This window comes from Trachemys scripta, chromosome 4 (assembly GCF_013100865.1).
Source record: "Trachemys scripta elegans isolate TJP31775 chromosome 4, CAS_Tse_1.0, whole genome shotgun sequence".
Taxonomy (NCBI): Eukaryota; Metazoa; Chordata; order Testudines; family Emydidae; genus Trachemys; species Trachemys scripta.
The window spans coordinates 55,853,351-55,875,826 of record NC_048301.1 but is presented as its reverse complement, the minus strand read 5'-3'; the positions used below and the strand labels follow the sequence as shown (position 1 = coordinate 55,875,826).

The window sequence follows — 22,476 nt, the reverse complement described above, 5'->3', positions numbered from 1 at the left end:
CAATCCACCCTCTTCCACTCTCTGACTCCACTACCTCAATCAAGCTTCATACTCAGGAATGATGATTGTAGTATTAAATTGCTTGTTTAAAATTGTTTAAAATGTACATAATGCCTTTTTGTCTGGCAAAATTTTTTTTCCCCTGGAACCTAACCCCCCCCCCCACCTCTCCATTTACATTAATTCTAATGGGGAAATTGGATTCGCTTAACATCATTTTGCTCAGGAACATAACTACAACTTTAAGTGAGGAGTTACTGTATCTTGTGATGCCAGCTACAACAGTGCCATGCGAACGCCTGTTCTCACTTTCGGGTGACATTGTAAACAAGCAGTGGGCAGCATTATCTCCTGCAAATGTAAACAAGCTTGTCTGTCTGATCGATTGGCTGAACAAGAAGTAGGACTGAGTGGACTTGTAGACTCAAGTTTTACATTGTTTTATTTTTGAATACAGTTATTTTTTGTACATAATTCTACATTTGTAAGTTCAACTTTCATGATAAAGAGATTGCACTACAGTACTTCTATTAGGTGAATTGCAACACTATTTTTTGTTTCTTTTTTAAAAATGCAACCATTTGTAATAAAAAAATATAAAGTGAGCACTGTACACTTTGTATTCTTTGTTGTAATTGAAATTGTGGAAAACATCCAAAAATATTTAAATAAATGGTATTGTATTATTGTTTAACAATGTGATTAATTGGATTTAATGTTTTTAATCACTTGACATCCCTACAAATAAGCAAAATTAGTAGCCTAATTAGGCTACTGGTGTGTTATTCGCAAAGATTTTGATAAATGGGTCAATATCTTGATTTACTTATATAATCTAGCCTGTTGTACAGCCACATGCTTGAAAACAACAGAAAAGTTACATGGCTGAAAAAATACTTTGATGTGTGGGATTCAGCGATTTAAAATGCAAGGCGTTACCAATCTCACCATACTAATACAATATCTTTTGCATTTGCAGTATTTGAGACTAATACTAGAAGCTGATATAAAAGCATACATCCTTCTGAAATAATTATTCCCATTTTACAATAAGAATTATGGCAGTCTGGGAAATGTATCTATATGAAATTTGTGAATTTAGGTTGATTTTATGAAACTGCTCTAGCACTGAACAAGTCATTTGTTACCAGTGCTAGTGTCACATATCTCGGAAATCAGGAACAAGAGAGAGTCATTAAAACTGAGTAGCCTTCCACTCAAATGGGAGCACATTAAAACAATGGGATATCTGCAGGCTAGGGGAAAGCAAGTTCTACCCAGGTTGTCTAGAGGAGAAGGGGTTGATCAGCAGAAAATCCACAGCAGAAAAGAATGGAGAAAGAAACATGCTGTTAGAACTTTCTTTTAAAAAAAATAAAATAAAATACAGACTCTAGGGAACATAAAGGTTCTTTGAGGAGGGAGAACCTTCACAGGTTCTGAACAAGGTAAAGGGAGCTTGCTGCACGAGTGAGAGGAGATTCCATGATCAGGAAAAGAAGCCTGGGGTCCAGGAGAAAGGACCCGGGACCCCAGAAGAAACTCACCAAAAGCTCAAGAACACTCAAGAGTGGAGAGGACTCTGAGGGATGGAAATGCATACTGGCATTCCTTCTAACACTTATATCATTTAAAAAAAATAATTTAAAATGATTAAGAAACTAAAGCCTATTCTATACTCTACAGCACAGAAGTCAATTGAGAATCAAATTAGAATCAAACAAGTTAGAACCTGGTCGGGTATAGTCTCAAAAACAGTTTTCCTTAAGTTGTTTGGTGAACTGGCTAACTTAGGTTATTCAGGCCCTTTCAGGCAATTCCACAATTCACAGAATGGCATTCACAAATTAAATTCTTGTAAATAATTTTCAAACCAAAAAATAAAAGTGGAGGTTTGGTATGATTATACATTCACATACATACATGTCTGGATTACTACTTATTCAGATAAATTATTGCACAACCAGTTATGTGGACCTAACTTAAAAACTTTTCCCCTTCACTACTTAAAATGACTTGCATTGCGTATCAAGAAAATTAGTACACTATCACTTTGTGGGACAAGGTGAAGTAGACTAAAAAGTATACATCACATCTCATCGCAAGTGCATCATACATATTTAACATAGTAACTGAAATAGGTTAGTATAAACCAGTTACATACAGTGTAGACAGGGTTAAACTATTTTCAGAACCAGAATACCTTTGTGCTAGTTGGACAGGACTTTAATGAAATAGAATGTTGGGTCTCACACTTAAAAGAATAGTAAAAGAATATTTAAAGACTAAAAAAATTTGTACCTTTGACTCCACGTTGCTTAACAAGAGAGGAATGTCAGAAGATGATGGCTTTGATAGGCCCAGCGAGTCACAGAGAGTTTGCACTTCCTGATAGATTTCGTTATTCTTTTCCAAATGAGAACTTTTAAGTTGCTTGCTGTGCAATATCTGTAAAGCTTGAAGCTCTGTACTTAAAAATACTAGAGAGAGAAAAAGTGTCATAATAGCATCGTTAAGACATCTTAAATATTTTTGTGCCTGTATTCTCATAGTAAATAAAACATACATGTAATACAAACGTAACAGAAAAGGAGTAGGCAGAGTTCTGCAAACTTAATGAAAAATGCCAAAGAGTTACTATTTTATACAAACTAATTAGAAAGAGTTATAAGCATGTAATTGGTTGGTACTCAGTTTTTTGGGGAAGAGGCTTACTTCCTTCCTGCCAAAAACCACCAATATAATTCTGTTTTTCTCTAATATGGGATTTTCTTATAAATTTTTCAGATTCATCATGAGCAAGTTATATTTCCTCTAGAAATCCTCAAAATATTGCCCATATGTGTGTAACTGGCAGTGCCACTTATTAAGATTGCCCAACATGTCACATTACAAGACCCCATTTTCAGTTGTTTATACCTTTGCCAAACTTTAATCGTCTGGGCTGACATTTTTCAAGTTGAGTTCAAAAGTCACGAAAGGTGAAAACTGAGGCTGCCTACGCGATCCTGTCATTAAAAAGTGTATCATAATCCATACAGCATGAATTAAGGTTGACAGACAAGCTTATTTCTAGCATTTCCTAACTTTTGAGCACTTGACTTTGCAACCTCAGACCTGGTCTACACTTAAAAGTTAAAAATTAAGTCCTAGTCTGAATCTCTATGTCCAACCAGTTCAAGCTTTCCCTCCACACACATCACTGTGCTTCCAGTGCCAGTCTCCTTGTCCAGCCAGTCCCTCGGGTTCCTTATCCCAATGTATCTCCCCACCCCACTGGGCCAGCTCTTGTCCCCTTTACATTTAAGTCAGGCAGTTTCTTCCTCCACACTACCTAGGTGCCAGCAGAAAGGTCATTGAGAGCACAGGAGAGAGACTCCCTGCTCTCAGTTTCACTGCCGTACCTAACCTGAAGCAGCTGTTACAGGGAAAGTCCAGCTTCTTCCCTGTATCTCCAGGCTGGAGCATTTGCAGTTACTCTGTTGGGATGGCACATGTACAGCCTGGTGACACACAGGAACTGTGAATGGCTGCAGCATGCTCAGTGCTGATGGAATCTTCAAATATCTTAGCTACTTTAATCTCAGCTAAAGCACTCACATACAGATGCACAGGTAACATTTATGCTGGTATTTTCTAACTTCTGCGTGCTTGACTTTGAAAAGTTAATGTTCTTTTAACACAGTTTTTGGTGTGTAATATAATTAGCAACCAGAAAACAGTGTATTTTGACACTCAAAGGAGGTAGAGCATCACTGATGTTAAAAAACAACTAGTATTTTCTATGCCACTTGAACCCTAAAGGCTATTGGGTATTCTTAATTACTACATAAAAATCCCATTGAGTTATACTTTTAGATAAAGGGCTTCAGAACATAACTGTGAAGACAAATATGAGGCAAAGGAAATATCAACACTGAAGACAGTGGAAGATAAGCAACCAAAAATGTGGAACATAAACGATGTTAGAGATGAGAAATATGCAAAAGATTAAATAAGAGGACAAAGAGCTTACAAAAAATAAATATTATTGCAAGAGGGAAAATTGTCGCAACTTACACAGGAGTTTAAGACAATCCTCTTTCTTTTTTAACCTGTCCTTAATATCTCCAGACACAAGTGTTGAATATGGGCAAGCCATTTCTTTTAAAAAACCACTAATCTCAAGCTGGAAGCTCTCTACATCTTCCCCACCTTAAGAAAAAAAGAAAAAAAAGATCATTGCAAAACTCAACGTTTTTTAATTTTATTTTAAACTTAAATTTGTTATTAAGAAAATTAATTATAAATTACAAGTTTAAACATAATAATATTAGTTTATGTAGAGACCAATCCAATAGGACTTGCTGTTATCTTAAATTAAAAACTGAGTCCTATACATAAATAAGCAACAATTTTAATCAGTTGAAGTGGACTAGTAGTTTACATCTAGTGTAAGGTGAGTGGGATAGGCTTTATTTTCCCTTCAAACCATAACAACATGGTTGTCATTTTTATATCACAAATCATAGATCATAGTTAGGGCCCTACTAAATTCACAGTCCATTTTGGTCAATTTCATGGTCATGGGGGTTTTTAAATAGTAAATTTCATGATTTCAGCTACTTAAATCTGAAATTTCATGGTGTTGTAATTGTAGGGGTCCTGACCCCAAAAGGAGTGGGGGGGACGGGACACACCAGATTTCACAGTCCGTGACCCATTTTTCATGGTCGCTAATTTGGTAGGGCCCTAAACATAGTAATAGGATGAAATGTAATAGTGCAAAGTGCAAGGTCATGCACTTAGGAACTAACAACAGAAATTTTTGCTATAAACTGGGGACTTGGTTGGAAGTGACAGAGGAGGAGAAAGACCTAGGTCTACTGATTGATCACAGGACCAAAGAAGGGCTACTAGCATGATCAGAGGAATGGAAAACCTACCTTATGAGAGGAGATTCAAAGAGCTTGGCTTGTTCAGCCTAACCCAGTGGTTTTCAACCTGTGGTCCACAGACCCCTGGGGTCCACAGACTCTAAAATTTCCAAAGGGATCCGCATCTTCATTTGAAATTTTTTAGGGGCCTGCAAATGCAAAAAAGGTTGAAAACCACTGGCCTAATCAAAAGAAGGCTGATGGGAGATATGATTTTCTCTGTAAATACATCAAAGGGATAAATACCAGAGATGGGCAAGAATTATTTAAGTTAAGTGTCAGTATTGATAAGAATAAATGGTCATACTGGCCATCAATACATTTAGGTTTGAAATTAGATAAAGGTTTCTAATCATCAGAGGAGTAAAGTTCTGGAACAGCCTTCCAAGGGGGGGTAGTGGAGGGGGAAAAAACAAACCAACCAACCAACCAAAAAAAACTTAACTGGCTTCAACACTGAGCTTGAGAAGTTTATGGAGAGTAGTATGATGCGACTACCTACAATGGCATATAGCCGATCTGCGACTTCTAGTAGCAAATATCTCCAACAGCCCATGGGACACTAGATGGGGAGGGCTCTGAGTTACAACAGGGAATTCTTTCCCAGCTGGCTGGCTGGCGGGTTTTGACCACATGCTTGGGGTGTAAGTGACCGCCTTATTTGGGGTTAGGAAGGAGTTTTCCCCAGGTCACATCAGAAGAGAGCCCAGAGGGTTTTACCTTCCTCTGAAGCATGCATCACTTGCATGTTTAAACTAGCATAAAGAGTGGATTCTCTATAATGGAGGATTCTCATGATTTGAGGACTTCAGTAACTCAGCCAGCGATTACAGGTCTATTACAGGAGTGGGGAGAAGAGGTCTGTAGCTTGCAATGTGCAGAAGGTCATACTAGATGATCATGATGGTCCCCTCTGGCCTTAATGTCTACGAGTCTACCTCGTAGGATGTTTTCACATAAAGAAGTTATGGAGGGAAAACTTAACTAAATGAGGTACCTACATATTGTTTTATCATTTCATCACAAAAATATAAAGTCTATAATCATTTGTAGGTTGTATGTAAATGCCTTTTTATAGTAAGGATGTTTTAAAAAGAATTAAGAAATTTTTAAACAGTTAAAAACAGAACACACAAACACATGAGTTTTACCCTTGGGTTTGTTCTTTACTACAACTATCTTACTCCTAAGCATCAATACTGTTTCTTTGACTAAGATTACAAGGTTATTATTAAACAAAATATAATTTATAAACAATAAACAGTCTTAAGCAACCACTACATTATTTCAATAAATTAAAGTTCAAATTCTGTGGAAATACCAGCTGTTGAAGTGATGCTTTCTTCCAGGTCACACACTGATTTTATTTCGGAACTTAACCAAACACAAAGCTCAGAAAAGTCTGGTGAAGATAATCCATTTTCTACTGCTTTGCTAAGTGCTTCCTCCTCTAACAGGGGACCTTTATACCTGAACGGGGGGTGGGGGGAAAGAAAAAAAATACCAGTATAAAAAAAAAAAAAGTTTGACAAATACAGCACCGGGATTTTAAATTTATTTTCATATAAGTTGTTTCACAGTAGTTAGAAACCGGATGAATCCATTACAATTTTTTAGATCACTGAATACATAATTCACAGATCTTACAATATTTAACACCTAGGAAAATTTGTAAAAGAAGTTATGCAGCACTAATGTTAATCTTCTGACAAGGCAGAAAGTATGTATGTGTTTATGTATCACAGATATGTAAAACCACTTAAATAAAAGTATAAATACAATGTCTAAGATTTGGACTATGCTGAAGAGATTATAAATAAGGACACAATTTAAATGGACTTAGTCGATTTAAAAAAAGTTGTAAAGAAAATTTGAAGTAATAGGTAAAACAGTTATTAGCAGTGAAATAATCTGAAAATCAAATATACTTATTATTTATGCCCTGTTTTATTTTCATTGTCCAAACTCAGGGAAATGCAAAAAGTAATGAAATCTCTTTCATTTTGCTCACTTTCAGGTTCTTGATACTGCAACCTTTGGGGTTCAGATACTATAGGGAAATGTTTAAAAACAGTTCTTATTGCAATTTTTAAAATTACACTGTAAACTCATCCTTATTTTAATTTCTTCAAATCATTATCTCAGAGTTCACAGGACCTAGTTTTTTTTCAGGATTGGTACATTCCATTGCTGTGGGATTCTATTCTTGATGAATTTCTGTACCAAGTAAAAGGCCATGCTGCATAGATTTCTCCTTTAGTTCTTGCTTGGTCTCCTAATAGCATATAGGTTCTCATATACCACATATATAGAACCTATATAGAACAGAAGAAATATCTTCATTGCCTTTGCATAATCTCATGCAAGCTAACAATGTTTGTCATCATTTATAGCTTTACAGACATAGAGGGTTAGTGTAACACTTCCCTCTTCCATGTGATGTACATCTAAGATCTCTATTTCATGATTACACTTGAGGGAGAAATAAATATACACAGTTTTCACTATCCTAATATGTTCAAAACCATTAAATGATTAACTCTAAATATGCATCAAATAGGTAGTAAAACGTAAAGGAAGTCTTGCTTTTCCATATAGTATGATCTAAATATATTCTCTATGAAACATCCAAAATTTTACCAATTTATGTGATTGTATTATTCATAGTGTATCAAGAAAGGGTTATTTTGAAATCTTTGGGCCCAATTCTGAGAAGTGCACTGTATGTGCCTCTATGGAGCCCCACTGACTTCAATAGGGCTCCTCTTGGGTCCAAGTTTCCACCCACACGGACTAACTTGAAGGATGGGGACCCTATATTCAGAACTATTCCCAACAAACTGAATGCAGTAGGACTTACTTTAAGGAAGGCAAAGTTGAATGAATACATTGGAGAAAAACACACATCCCCTATTTGTAGCGTTTAACACTTATTGATTTCTAGTCTTCCAATAGTCATTTAGTGGAATCATATATATATTTTCCCTTTTATTCCTACAGAAGTGTCACATGCTAAGCACTGTATCAGAGGAGTAGCCGTGTTAGTCTGAATCTGTAAAAAGCAACAGAGGGTCCTGTGGCACCTTTGAGATCTCAAAGGTGCCACAGGACCCTCTGATGCTAAGCACTCTAGCCCTCTTCCCCTTTCAAAATAAGGTTCTGACAGGGTAAGCACAAAACACAGATGAATTACCCAGATCTCCCGGGTAAACACACACGTACGTACTCTAGTTTACGAAGTCCCTGCACCCATCCCTCGAGCTTGTGTGCCCACTGCTCCCATACCCATCTCCACACCTTTCCCCCACGCAGCCCCTCCAGAGGGTCGGTCCTTTCTAGGCGGGACAACAGCGTCTCACCCACACTGCTGGGGGGGGGGGGGCGCACAACTCTTTGAATCAACACAGGCCATTGGCCCCCAAAAATCCCCCGGGGATGATCCTTCCGCCGCAGTTTCCCCTTCTTCCTACTCTCACTCCCCCACCCGCCCCCAGATCCCGGCTGGGGGCCATTTCTCGGTGCAAGGGACACGCCGGAGTAGGCGCCCCCGTGTCGCTCCGAGTCCTGCAGGAGCAGCCACAGGCGGACAGCGCCGGCGGAGGCCGAGCTGCTCACAAGGCTTCGGGGGCTGAAGCGAGGGACTGTGGCGCCGAGGATCCAGCGCAGGCTGCTGCAGTGGAGCTGCGGGAACCGAGTGTTATCCCCCGCCCGGAAACGGGGCCCATGGCGCCTCTGCACAACGGGAACGACAGACAGGCCCGGCGGCTGAGAGGGCAGGAGGCCGCCCCCACGCACACTCACCCCAAAGCCTCCAACGCGTCTAGAATGTCGCTCTCCATTTTCAGCTCCTGCTCGTGCGCCCTCATGCTGCCGCGCGGCCCCGAGTCCCCGCTTCAAACAGGCCCCGCCCCACACGGCCTCCGCTCCCCCTCCACACAGGCCCCGCCCCGCACGGCCTCGGGTTCCGCCCCCCAAGGCTCCGCCCCGCACGGCCCCGGGTGTCCCTCACACAGGCCCCGCCCCACACGGCCTCCGCTTCCCCACCACACAGGCCCCGCCCCGCACGGCCCCGGGTGTCCCTCGCACAGGTCCCGCCGGTCGCCGACAGCGAGCGAGCCAGGCTTGGGCGCCTTTTACACACAAGCCCTCCCGGTGCGGGGACGCGCTGAACGGGGAAGCGGCAAAGCGTTACTGACCTGATAGGCACAGAGAGTCCGAACCGCTTCCTGAAACAGAGGTTGTATGCCTGGGAACTGTTGGAGAGTGAGTGCTACGGTCAATGCTACATTAGAGGGGCTGTGTTGTGAACTGGTAGGGTGACTATCCGAGTGTCTGTCTGCTGTGACCATTTGTTTGACTGAAGCTAGTTGCAGGGACTGTTTAACCGTGTTTGTTTGTTTGAAAAGTGTGAATTGGGAGTGCTTTGTTCCAGGTTGGCCTTGAGTGGTTGATTGGAGGGAAGGCTTTGAGCGGGGCCAACTGCTTCAAGCCAACAGCCTTATAAAAAAACAGCCAGTTGCAAACTGAGGCTTTGGCTACACTTGCAGCTGTACAGCGCTGTGAGGTAAACCTGTCTTCATACAGCTGAGTAGGGAAAGCGCTGCAGTCTGTCCACACTGACAGCTGACAGCGCAGTGGCGTGGCCACACTTGCAACATTTGCAGCTGTGTTGGGAGCGGTGAACTATGGGCAGCTATCCCAGCATTCACGTGGCTGCAATGTGCTTTTCAGAACGGCGGTGGATTTTGACAGGGAGGGTGGGGGGAGAGAGAGTGCTTTTTGGAGCGTGTCAGCACTCTATTTTGCAAGTTCTGAACGCCCGGCCCCCTGCTCATTCATTCACTCACTCAAAGCAAACAGCAAACTGTTTGCTTTTTCTCTGTGGTACGAGCTTTGAAACCGGCACTTCCGCATTCCTGCAGCCGGTCACAACAATGGAGAGGATTGGCCACTTCACAAGTGATCAGTACAGTGCTGCAGGTTGTTTCCTGGTACACAGTCACAGGCGAGAGTCGTAGCCACTCCGCTGTATCTCTTATGCTTCTCGGGGAGGTGGAGTAATGCAGCGGTGTACCCAGGGAGATACAGCGCTGTACGTGCCTTGCCAGTGTAGCCGGTCAGTGAGTTACAGCGCTGTGGGCAGCTTTACAGTGCTTGTAACTCACAAGTGTAGCCAAGGCCCGAGTGAGCAGCAAACTGTGGACAGGCAGACAGGGCTCAGAGCTCCAGTATGAAACTGGAGAAAAGCCTGTTGAGAGTCTTTGGGTTAAGTTTAGAGGCGAGAGCAATAAGGGTGATATCATGGTGGGCATCTGCTATAGACCACCAGACCAGGAGGATGAGATGGACGAGGCTTTCTTTGGACAACTAACCGAAGTTTCCAGATCACAGGCCCTGGTTCTCATGGGGGACTTCAATCACCCTGACATCTGCTGGGAGAGTAATACAGCAGTGCACAGACAATCCAGGAAATTTTTGGAGAGTGTTGGGGACAATTTCCTGGTGCAAGTGCTGGAGGAACCAACTAGGGGCCATGTCCTCTTAACTTGCTGCTCACAAACAGGGAAGATTTGGTAGGGGAAGTAGAAGTGGGTGGCAACCTGGGCAGCAGTGACCATGAGATGGTCGAGTTCAGGATCCTGACAAAAGGGAAGAAAGGAGGGCAGCAGAATACGGACACTGGACTTCAGAAAAGCAGACTTTGACTCCCTCAGGGAACTGATGGGCAGGATCCCCTGGGAGACTAATATGAGGTCGAAAGGAGTCCAAGAGAAGCCTTAAAGAGGTCGAAAGGAGTCCAAGAGAAGCCTTATTTTAAAGAAGCCTTATTGAGGGTGCAGGAACAAACCATCCCAATGTGCAAAAAGAATACCAAATATGGCAGGCGACCAGCTTGGCTTAACAGAGAAATCTTCGGTGAGCTTAAACAAAAAAGGAAGCTTACAAGAAGTAGAAACTTGGACAGATGACTAGGGAGGAGTATAAAAATATTGCTCGAGCATGCAGGGGTGTAATCAGGAAGGCCAAAGCACAATTGGAGTTGCAGCTAGCAAGGGATGTGAAGGGTAACAAGAAGGGTTTCTACAGGTATGTTAGCAAAAAGAAGAAGGTCAGGGAAAGTGTGGGACCCTTACTGAATGGGGGAGGCAACCTAGTGACAGATGATGTGGAAAAAGCTGAAGTACTTAATGCTTTTTTTGCCTTGGTCTTCACAGACAAGGTCAGCTCCCACACTGCTGCATTGGGCAGCAAAGTATGGGGAGGAGGTGAGCAGCCCTCAGTGGTGAAAGAACAGGTTAAGGACTATTTAGAAAAGCTGGACATGCACATGCCGATGGGTTGGGATCTAATGCATCTGAGGGTGCTGAGGGAGTTGGCTGATGTGATTACAGAGCCATTGGCCATTATCTTTGAAAACTCATGGCGATTGGGGGAGGTCCTGGACGATTGAAAAAAGGCAAAGATAGTGCCCATCTTTAAAAAAGGGAAGAAGGAGAATCTGGGGAACTACAGAACGGTCAGCCTCACCTCTGTCCCTGGAAAAATCATGGAGCAGGTCCTCAGGGGATCCATTTTGAAGCACTTGGAGGAGAGGAAGGTGATCAGGAACAGTCCACTTGGATTCACCAAGGGCAAGTCATGCCTGACCAACCTGATTGCCTTCTATGATGAGATAACTGGCTCTGAGGATGTGGGGAAAGCGGTGAACATGATATTCCTCGAATTTAACAAAGCTTTTGATATGGTCTCCCACAGTATTCTTGCCAGCAAGTTAAAGAAGTATGGGCTGAATGAATGGACTATAGGATGGACAGAAAGCTGGCTAGGTCGTCAGGCTCAACGGGTAGTGATCAATGGCTCCAGGTCTAGTTGGCAGCCGGTATCAAGCGGCGTGCCCCAAGGGTCGGTCCTGGGGCCGGTTTTGTTCAATATCTTCATTAATGATCTGGAGGATGGCATGGATTGCACGCTCCGCAAGTTTGCAGATGACACTAAACTGGGAGGAGTGGTAGATACACTGGAGGGTAGAGATAGGATAAAGAGGGACCTAGACAAATTAGAGGATTGGGCCAAAAGAAATCTGATGAGGTTCAACAAGTCCTGCACTTAAGACGGAAGAATCCCATGCACTGCTATAGACTGGGGACCGACTGGCTAAGCGGGAGTTCTGCAGAAAAGGACATGGGGTTACAGTTGACGAGTGGATATGAGTCAACAGTGTGCCCTTGTTGCCAAGAAGACTAATGGCATATTGGGCTGCATTAGTAGGAGCATTGCCAGCAGATCAAGCAAAGTGATTATTCCCCTCTATTCGGCACTGGTGAGGCCACATCTGGAATATTGCATCCAGTTTTGGGCCACCCACTACAGAAATGATGTGGACAAATTGGAGAGAGTCCAGCAGAGGGCAACAAAAATGATTAGGAGGCTGGGGCACATGACTTATGAGGAGAGGCTGAAGGAACTGGGCTTATTTAGTCTGCAGAAGAGAAGAATGAGGGGGGATTTGATAGCAGCCTTCAACTACCTGAAGGGGGGTTCCAAAGAGAATGGAGCTAAGCTGTTCTCAGTGGTGGCAGATGACAGAACAAGGAGCAATGGTCTCAAATTGTAGTGGGGGAGGTCTAGGTTGGATATTAGGAAAAACTATTTCACTAGGAGGGTGGTGAACCACTGGAATGGGTTACCTAGGGAGGTGGTGGAGGCTCCATCCTTAGAGGTTTTTAAGGCCCAGCTTGACAAAGCCCTAGCTGGGATGATTTAGTTGTGGTTGGTCCTGCTTTGAGCAGGGGGTTGGACTAGATGACCTCCTGAGGTCTCTTCCAACCTTAATCGTCTATGATTCTTCTATGATTCTATGCATTTAGCAGTCCTGTTGCACCTGCCCTCAGCCAAGCTGTCATCTCACATATTCAGTTGTGTTTTAGGCAAACAGCTGTGGTTTCTCTGCCTCCAGGGAATACTGACACCTGTTATCACACAGTCCCTTTCTCCCCTCTCTCTACTCTCTTTCTTGTCTCCAGGAACCTGTTCATGGGTACTGGCTTAGCAGAGCATGTTTAAGAGCTTCACTCAAAAGAAACAGATACCAGGGCAGCCAGAAGGGCCAGTCTCAGACACTGAAATGTGGCCAAGGGTTCTATCAAAATACTCTCTCACGGTCCACTTAATCACTACTTTAAAGTCTGCTGGACGCTGTCTTTATGCCAACCCACCATGCATAGCAGTATCAGTGGCTCAGCACTGCTTTCTCAAAACCCTCATCTGCACCCCACCCCCATCTGCTATTAAGAACAGAGCCTGAATACCATTTCTGTCCTAAGGCGGTACGTGTACAGGGATAAAAGACCTGTGGTGGTCGCAGGTCAGCTGACTTGGGTTCGGGCTATGGAGCTAAAAATTGCTATGTAGACATTCAGGCTTAGGCTGGAGACCGACACTTGACCCTCACAGAGTCCAAGAGCTTGGGCTCCAGCCTGAAGCCAAACATCTACATGGTGATTTTTCAGCCTCGGGACTGAAAGGATAGATTTGAATGAAGAGAGGAAAAGGAGTTCCAGACATAAGGGATGGATTGACTGTTAAATGACAGCACTTGGGTCCAGATTCTAACCTGACCTTGCAGGGCTACATAAAAGAGAGAAGTGGGAGGAGTTTAGGAGGAGCTTCCACGTCTTCTTTTGTACTCATTTGGGAAATAGGCAGACTTCTGAGAGGAATGTACACTCCTAATGCTCCCCGCCCCCCAGGCGTTAGCTATTTGAAATGGGGCAGGAGGACCATGGCTGCATCAAAATGGATAGGGAAACATATTATACCTTATTCAAGTGGTGTGCCAATGTGAGCTGTGTGGGAGCCCTAAGTCAGCAATATCCCACCTGAGAACTCCAGCTGCTGTACCGCCTCCACACACCCCCATAAACGTGGATACTTTTCCCTCACATTTTCCTAACATGTGCATTTAAAGTCTTGAAACTCCATGTTCTTAACCAAGCAACAGTAAGCACTATTCATTAACTTCCAGTTTGAATCTAATTGAATGCAATACAGTATAGAGACATGCCGAATTAATGTTAAACTGGAAAAATATGGGGTATGAATAAGCTTTTCATTATTATAGAGTTTATTTTTGATATCTTTTTAAAAACAGTACAACTACAAAGTACTGTTTCCCATAATGAATCATCGTTATAAAGCTGTTTTTAGGAACCAAGCAATTTTCTTGTCACTTTAGGAGCATGGTAAAAAAAAGTTCATTGTATTAAGCTTTAGAACAATTGGAAGTGAAATAATCATTCAAAACAAAACTAGTAATGTGATAATTGAAGAGATACAGTACATAGGTACTGCAGCAATTTCTCTAACCCACTCTTTTTTGTAAGTTTTATTACAGGTTTGCCATACATATATTTTCCAGGTCTAATTCCAGGACCATTAAGTATGCCTTTGACAGACTGACAATATCCTTAACAAACTTTATGGAATTAAGATACAACTTCACTGAATTACATTAAACCTTATTAAATTAGGTTTAATACCTTTGGGGTCCATCGTATTAAAAATGCAATTGTGTATGTGTTATTGTGGAAAGAATGTAACATCTAGGAGGGGAATGCTAATGTAATTCCTCTGGTTATCAGCCCTTTGAAGCCATTCCCTGGGGAGGTTCGTGTACACTAGTTCAAACTGGATTCTCCAGGGACCAACAGACAAAAAGAGGATTTTGGGATAAAAAGCCTGATTTTAAACAGGCCCATGGGTTTCCTCTTGATCCAGCTAACAGACAGGACCCCTGGTCCACAGTGGGCCCCAATTCTTAGGGAAGGGTTGGAAGGAGTTGGCCTATAAGTGAGTGAGGACCCATAAGACTGGGTGCTAGTCCTCAGCCAAGACTGTTATGAACATGTGATCCTGGAGAGACTCTTTTGGGTAGGAGAGGGTGGGAGTTGAAAGACTCACATGCCAGAACCCATGTTGAAGACAGTTGGGAGGAATCTCTGGTAAACTTGTGCATATGCGTGTAGGCTCTTTTATTGTTTTATTATATTTTTAAAGAATAAAATAGGCTTCCATAGGAAGTGTTGTGTGGTAACTCATAATGGTTGACAATCACTCTGTTATCCATCGCTGAAGAGAAAGTGTGCAGACCTGCTTAGGCAGAGTCTCTTGCTGGGAATAATACAGGGAAGGCAGGGATCTGCTCCACCTGGAAATACACCAGTCCAAAGGGAGAGAGACGTGGGTCTCTGCTCAAGAAAGGCAATGGCCAGGAGCTGGAAACCTGAGAGCAGGTGCCCTTGCTGTACCATAGAGGGGGGAGTACAGGTGCAGGTGGCCTGAACTATGATAATGCCCTGGCAAGAGATGATGTGGAAATTTCTGCTACTTTACTTTTGGGTGTTGCAAACAGCTGTCAGGGGATCACAACCATCCTACCATTCCCATGTTCCTAAATAGAAAGGGGGTCCCTGTTTAGATCCCAGCTAAAGGGAGGGAAGAGGGAGATCCTGGTATGGTCACAATATGTTAAAGGTTGAGAATCTCTGCACTAGATCATACTCCCCTCCACAGACAGAAATAGAAACTAGGATTTTGAGTCCCAACAGTCCTCTGCTATTCAGTAAAGTTATTTAAATCTCTGGCAAAGTGTAAACCTCCTCCTCTGGCTGGTCCACAAAGCAGAACAGCCTAGTACTGCTTCCATCTTTTAGCTCAAGTAGTAGAAGTATGTGCTGTGCATCTAAAAGTCTTGGGTTCCAGAACTGCTTATGAGTGTGTGTGGGGTGTCAATATGGTTTCATATTTTGGAATTTCGGGGAGGGGAGTTCAGTTGCTTTTAAAAAAATAGGGAACTGTATACCAAAAATATGTTAAGAGAATATTATGGTTGCAAAGGTTGCACTCAGATGTTAGGAAAACAGTTTTAAATTTGCCAGTGTGAGTGCATTACAGTTTTACAGCAATATAGTTTTTAATTACATTATCAGACATTATTTGTGCCACATGACCCCTGCCTCATTCAGTGTTTAGGATGGATGATGAATTAGGCAGAGGGCTGCAGATGAAACAGGATGTTCCCTTGTGAGTTAGGCACTGAACTGGAACTCTCTACCATCCCTGTCTTTGTCACACATTCCTATGTAATACTGATCCACACTATTATACATTCATGAAAGCAGATCAAACTAAGGTTGCATGGATAATATTAATTCTGGTATTTCCTAACTTCTGAGTGCTTGAGTTTGCAACCTTAACGTTCTTTTAGTATAGGTTTTTAAAAAAAAAATGTAATTAAAATGTTAGTCCAGGGGTGTGCAAACTTTTTGGCCCGAGGGCCACATCGGGGAATAGAAATTGTATAGCGGGCCATGAGTGCTCACAAAATTGGGGTTGGGGTATGGAAGGGGGTGCGGGCTCTGGGGTGGGGCTGGAATGAGGAGTTTGGGGTGTAGGAGGGTGCTCTGGGCTGGGACTGAGGGGTTTGGAGGGCAGGAGGGGGATTAGGGCTGGGACAGGGGTGCGGGAAGGGGTGCAGTTTCCAGCTGGGGGTGCAGCCTCTGAGGTGGGGCTGGGGATGAGAGGTTTGGGGTGCAGGAGGGTGCTCCGGGCTGGGATCAAGGGGTTTGGAGAATGGGTGGTAGATCGGGGTCGGGCTGGGGTGCGGGGAGAGGCTCAGAGGATGCAGGCTCCGAGCGGCGCTTACCTCAAGTGGCTTCTAGAAGCAGTGGCATGTCCCTTCTCTGACTCCTATGGGGAGGCGCAGCCAGGCGGCTCTGCACTCTACCCCATCTGCAGGCACTGCTCCTGCAGCTCCCATTGAAACGCATAGGAGCCGGAGCGGGGCCATGCCAGTGGCGTAGCCAGGTGGAGGGAACAGGGGGAGCAATAAAAAAAAAAAAAGGCGCCACCCGCTGTGGCGCTTTTACTTACCCGGCGGCGCTCCGGGTCTTCAGCGGTGGGCCCTTCACTCGCTCCGGGTTTCTTCGGCAGCACTGAAGGTCCCGCCACCGAAATGCCACTGAAGACCTGGAGTGAGTGAAGGTCCCGCCGCCGAAGATCCGGAGCGCCACCAGGTGAGTAAAATAAAAGCGCCGCAGCACTTTTTTTATCGCTCCCCGGGTTAGTACAAAGGCGCCAGGAAATTGACAAGGCGCCACTTGTGCTCAGCGGGGAAGCGGCCGCTCTCCCCCAGCTACGCTACTGCATGCCGCGGCTTCTGGGAGCCGCGTGGTGTGGCCCCAACCCTGCGCTGCAGCTGGAGCAGGGCTGAGCCACATGGTACGGCCCCCAACCCAGTGCCCCGACTGGAGTGCCAGAGCAGGGCCAAGCTGCGTGGTGCGGCTCACAGGCTGGCTTAAAACAGCTTGCGGGCCGTAGTTTGCCCACCCCGTGTTAGTATGTTTTAATGCTTTTGGAACTTGCATGTTAAACTCTGTGTCAAATTCAAAACAAAACATCAAGCATCCTAACAACTGATTGTACAAAGAAATTGCCTCCTCACACCCGTTTTTGGTTAATCTCAATTGATGGTTGTCCTGGATTTTATGTCAATCTGAAGTTTACTGAAATATCGTAATATTGTCAGTATTTAGAGAAGTACATTCTTGGATTCAGAAGAATAGTCAGGCTGGATTGGCTTGCAGAAATTAAAGTAAAACATTTCATGCAAAATGGATGTTTCCTTCCTGCTCTTCAGCCTCTTCTCCTTTTGGTGCTCTTTTTTCTCTTGCATTAATCTCGTTTTTCAAATTCATCTGGAGTTGGCCCACAGCAATAAAAACTAATTACCTTGGATTTTAAGAATAGGTTTCTTAGTTTCCTATCCAAGTATTGACCAGGCTTTAGCCTGCTTAGTTTGTGAGAATCAAGAGGGTCAGTTCACAAAGTAGTCTGGCTCTCGACATACGATCCATATTTCTCTTCTTTTTTATTATCAAAGTATATGTGGAGGAAAAAGATTAATTTAAAATCTGCAGTAGAAGAATAGATTAAATACAATAGTTCAGCTTTCTTTGGACAAAGAAAATAATAGTATAGCTGGAACTTGTGTTCCATTCTTCACCTACCTTTCCCCAAGAAGCTCAAGGTCCAAGTCGTTTAGGTATTCCATTTGTTGTTATTAATAAGAAGGGCCTCAAGGCCCAGGTGACTGGCACTTTGCAGGATGTACACTATATGATGAGAAGCGATAAAGGGAGTAACTTTGGGAAAGCAGTATTCAGTTTCTTCATGGAGAAAATACAAATATTTCCAGATACAATAAGTAAATGTTTAAAAAAAATCCACTTGTTTTCTCCTTTATAATAAGCAGCATGGAACAGCCCCACTGCCCCCACAGGATCAAATGTAAATTGAATTTGAGAGATACAGACACCGCAGTCGTTATTTGAATGCAACAAGTCTACAAGTCTTTTTTCTGTGCATTTTTGTTGGAATAAAAAGAAACAGCAGAAAATTATCAACCACTAGAGGGGACCATAGTAGCAGAGAAAGAAGGGGAGTAAGTGATACAAAGTGCTTAAAAGGGCCCATCTACATGCAAAGTTGTACTGGCTTAAGAAAACATGTAATTTAAAATTGATTTAGTTAATACAGTACAAAACGCTGTCTGGGCACTCTTCAATCAATATAAACCAGGGTTATATTGATTTAGCTTAAATCGATTACTAATTGTTTTACGCTCAATTAAAATAAAACCAAATCTCTTAAACCAAAATAAGAACTTTTACATAGGCTAGCTCTACATTTAAACCATTCCACTGGCACAGTTGCAGTGCTGCGGCTTTAACATAGACATTTACAACAGTGACAGGAGGGGTTCTCCCGTCGCTGTAGTTAATCCACCTCCCTGCATTTTAGTGCAGATGCAGCCACAGGGTTTTGGCCCAGTTTGATATAAATAGATATAAATTAAATCTGTGCAAACTGTAAAGAGAACCACTCACCGTTCTTTTAGCATGATAAGTCTAAAAAAGCAGCATGCAATATTTTCCTATCTACTCATGGAAGTTGTATTGATGTAAGTTAAATTGATTTAAAAACTGATTCGGTTAAACTGGTGCAAACCCAAGTGTGGACACACTTATATCAGTTTAAAATTGATTTAAGACTGTCCACCCAAAGTTGGACCAGTTTAACTAAATCAATTTAGAAATACATCTTTAGTTAAACCAGTGTAACTGTGTTTGTAGAGCAGAACAGCGCGGAGGAGGAGGGAGGGAGGACATGTGCGGGAGGAACCAGCTATGCCATGAGCTAGGATCTTTTCAAGACTCCACCCCAGCCTAGCCAGTGCTGCCAGCCAGGCACTGACAAGCCCGATGAAGGGGAAGGAACCTTGGGAAGTACGTGCATGCATTTTTTCTTACAATGTTTAGATGTAAAGAAGGCGCTTCCCTCAACCCCAAGTTAACAGGACTTTTCGTTGTTTTACTCATACGAGAGGAGGAAGCAGTACAACAAACAGAGGTAGAATTGTTATCTGCTTTTTATTCCCCTGGATGGTTAGGCGGGGTGGAGGGAAGGAGGCAAAGATGCTGAGCAGTTTGTTTATGTAGATAGGGAAGTTCCTTGTATCCTCTTGAGAGATCTTGATGAAACTTTCATGGAGATACTCTGCAATCCTCTCCAGAAGGGATGGCAGCCTTAGTTCTTCCTCTGTGGTAGGACACTTTCCCACACCACTCCACAATGTCTTCAAATGGCACCATTGCAGCAAACAGACTAGCAGCTTTGCTCTCTGCCTTTTTTACCCTCAGGAGTGAGATATTAGCTACAATCACCACCGCCTGTGGAAAACAGTACCAGTACTTGGTGCCATTGCCCTGAACCCATACCCATGGAAATAGGGGCTGAAATGTTATTGTTTCATGCAACTGAACAAGTCCCTCCTCATTTCCTCCCCCACCTTCTCCTGTGGCAGGCCATACTGACCATTGATGGGGCTGGAGAGTGCTGTGCAGATGCTCTCCAAAAGTTGAAATGGCAATAAGCATGTCTTATTTAAAACTTTTATGGGAATAAGGGATGGGAGTTCTGAAATGTATCTTTCCCTTTCTGTTGTGACTGTAAATCCAATGATTCATCTACATGTTTTATCTGTAGCTGCTGCCATTGTGGCTTGAGGGGTGCCCCCTCCACACTTGTGGAACACCTGACCCTGATGAGAAGGAGAAAGACGACGACTAGGGAGGATATGTTCAATGAGATCCTGCATGACAGTGCTGGATCAGACTGTGAACAGAGGACATGGAAGGTGACTATGGCAGACAGCATGGAGAAGGAAAGAGAAGACAGGAAAAAGACCCAGGAAAAGCAGAGGGAAATCCACCAGGACATAATGTGTCTTCTCAGGCAGCAAACGCAAATGCTGCAGAGTTGTTGACCTCCAGGTCCAATAATCATGGCTTGCTTCCCTCTGCAGTCAATGGAGAACACACTTTTAGCACTTTTCTACACCCTCCGACATTCCACATGACCAATGCGTAATTTGTGCAAGGGCTGAGCCCCACCCCCTCTAGACTTGGCGGTTCAGAGCCCCAGCAACTCTGGGCTTACTGTTTCAGTTATGAAAGTAAAATAATTGCTTGAGTCCCGGTACCTCTTTCATTACAAATTAAGCACAGCACGTGATATTAGCAGCCACATACCTACCCCTACCACTCCATACTGGGAGACAGTAAGGACAACCACAACTTCACATACACTGACCTGTGACAGCCACGGCTGCTGTATGTGTAGTGTACCCAAAATGGACAGGAATGTTATCTACCATTTTTAATTTTAAAGTTCTGTTTTATTAATTTATTTTAGAAGTTTATATTGTATTTATTTTAATTACCCTTTTTTGCACTGATTGTGGTATGTAATACATTTATATTTATTGGAAATAAATTCATGTTTATTTTTTCACAACATATACTGCAAAATGCAGAATGCTACTCAAAGCACCCACTATTTATAATTGAACGAAGCCACAGAACGCATAGGTTCAGTGAAAAATACAGTGTAATAATTATAAATGTGGAGCAAGCACCACATAATTCATAGGTGTATTAAAAGACTGGTATATTCATAGATGTACACCAAGTACTACATAATTCCTAATAGTTCCCAAAACTTCACAGTCAAATGAAGCACAGTCCACCACACCACATTACTGTGCCTGCCTGTTAAAGTGCTCTTTTGAAGGTCTCCCTCAACCATGTAGCTCTGTGTTGAGCTCTTCTAATGGCCCTGGTGTCTGGTTGTTCAAAGTCAGCAGACAGCTGCTCCATCTCTGCCCTCCACCCAGCAGCAACTTTTCCCCCTTTGCCTCATAGATATTACATAGGACAGAAGCAGGCAGTTATGACCATTGGGATGTTTTTCTCACTGAGTAAGCAAAGTCAGCGTCCCTTCAGCCTACCACAGGAGCATTCAACTGTCATTCTGCACCGGCTGAGCCAGTAGTTGAGTCTTTCCTTGATTCTGTCAAGCTGGCTGGTGTATGGGTCTATGAGCCAGGGAAGCAAGGGGTAAGCTGGGTCTCCCAGAATCACTGCTGGCATTTCAACATCACCAGTGGTACTCTGCCTATTGGAAAAGGATGTCCATGCTTGCAGCTTTCTGAACAGTCCTGAGTTCTTAAAGATGCAAGCGTCATGCACCTTCCCTGAGCAGTCCACATTGATATTGGTGAATCATCCCCAGTGATCCACCAACACTTGCATACCCAGGGGAAAGTAGCCCTTTCTGTTGGTGTATTCTGTGGCAAAGTGGGCTGGTGCCAAAATAAGGACATGCATGCTATCGCTTTCGAGAACTTGATTGCTGCAAATACATCCATTATGTCCTGCACATTGCTGAGTGTCACAGTCCTGCATAGTAGAAGATGATTAATGGCCCTACATGCTTGCATGACAATGGCCCCCACAATGGATTCTCCAACTCCAAAATCCAGGACTGAATGCTTCCACATTGTGATTGCCACTTGCTTCTCCACTCTCAGCACAGCTCTTATTCTGGTGTCCCTGAGCTGGAGGGCTGGGGGGAGCTCAGCACTCAGGTCTGGAATGCGGCTTTTTGCATCCGAAAGTTTTGTAGCCACTGCTTGTCATCCCAAACCTGCATTACAATGCAATCCCATCAGTCAATGCTCATTTCTCAGGCCCAAAAGTGGTGCCCCACCATCTTTAGCTGCTCTGTGAATGCCACCAACAACCTTGAGTTGTTGTTTGGTATGTCCCTCAGCAATGTGTCCTTCAAGAAATTGTCATGGCCCCCATTGCTGAGATTCTTCCTGAGGCTCTTCCAGTACCAGAGGATTGTTTGTCTTGTGTTTGCAAAGTTAAATGACAAGTTAAATGATGCAAAGATCTGTGGACTCCATGTTTCTGTCATAGATGGTGGACAGCAAGAAGCGCCATGCAGGTTTGTGGGTTTTTTTTTTTTAAAAAGACACAAAAATTATGGGATATGGATGTCATTATGGGATGGAGAATGTTGGATGATGGGAACGTGACCCTTTGCTCCCAGTTAGCCCTGTGCAACTCATTTCTGCCCCACCATGCATTGCCAA

The 22,476-nt window shown here is 43.3% G+C and overlaps 1 protein-coding gene and 1 long non-coding RNA gene across 3 annotated transcripts in view; one reads left to right on the top strand and one right to left on the bottom strand.

Moving 5' to 3' along the window:
- FAM98B (family with sequence similarity 98 member B) overlaps positions 1-8,823 on the bottom strand; it is a 56,438-nt gene extending 47,615 nt beyond the window's left edge. The window contains exons 1-4 of one of the 2 annotated variants that reach the window (XM_034768969.1): positions 8,718-8,823; positions 6,238-6,386; positions 4,060-4,194; positions 2,302-2,480 (exon numbers count right to left, since the gene is read on the bottom strand). In XM_034768969.1, coding sequence (XP_034624860.1) covers positions 2,302-2,480; positions 4,060-4,194; positions 6,238-6,386; positions 8,718-8,782 — 528 coding nt within the window. In that variant the 5' untranslated portion in view covers positions 8,783-8,823. Of the gene's footprint in view, positions 1-2,301; positions 2,481-4,059; positions 4,195-6,237; positions 6,387-8,531; positions 8,687-8,717 lie in introns of those variants that run through there. The other variant, XM_034768968.1, reaches the window with a different exon arrangement.
- Positions 8,824-8,984: 161 nt separating this feature from the next.
- Positions 8,985-20,833, top strand: LOC117875848. Its single transcript, XR_004645364.1, has 2 exons — positions 8,985-9,179; positions 20,022-20,833. It is a non-coding gene; the product is annotated as an uncharacterized LOC117875848 (long non-coding RNA).
- Positions 20,834-22,476: the final 1,643 nt, after the last annotated feature.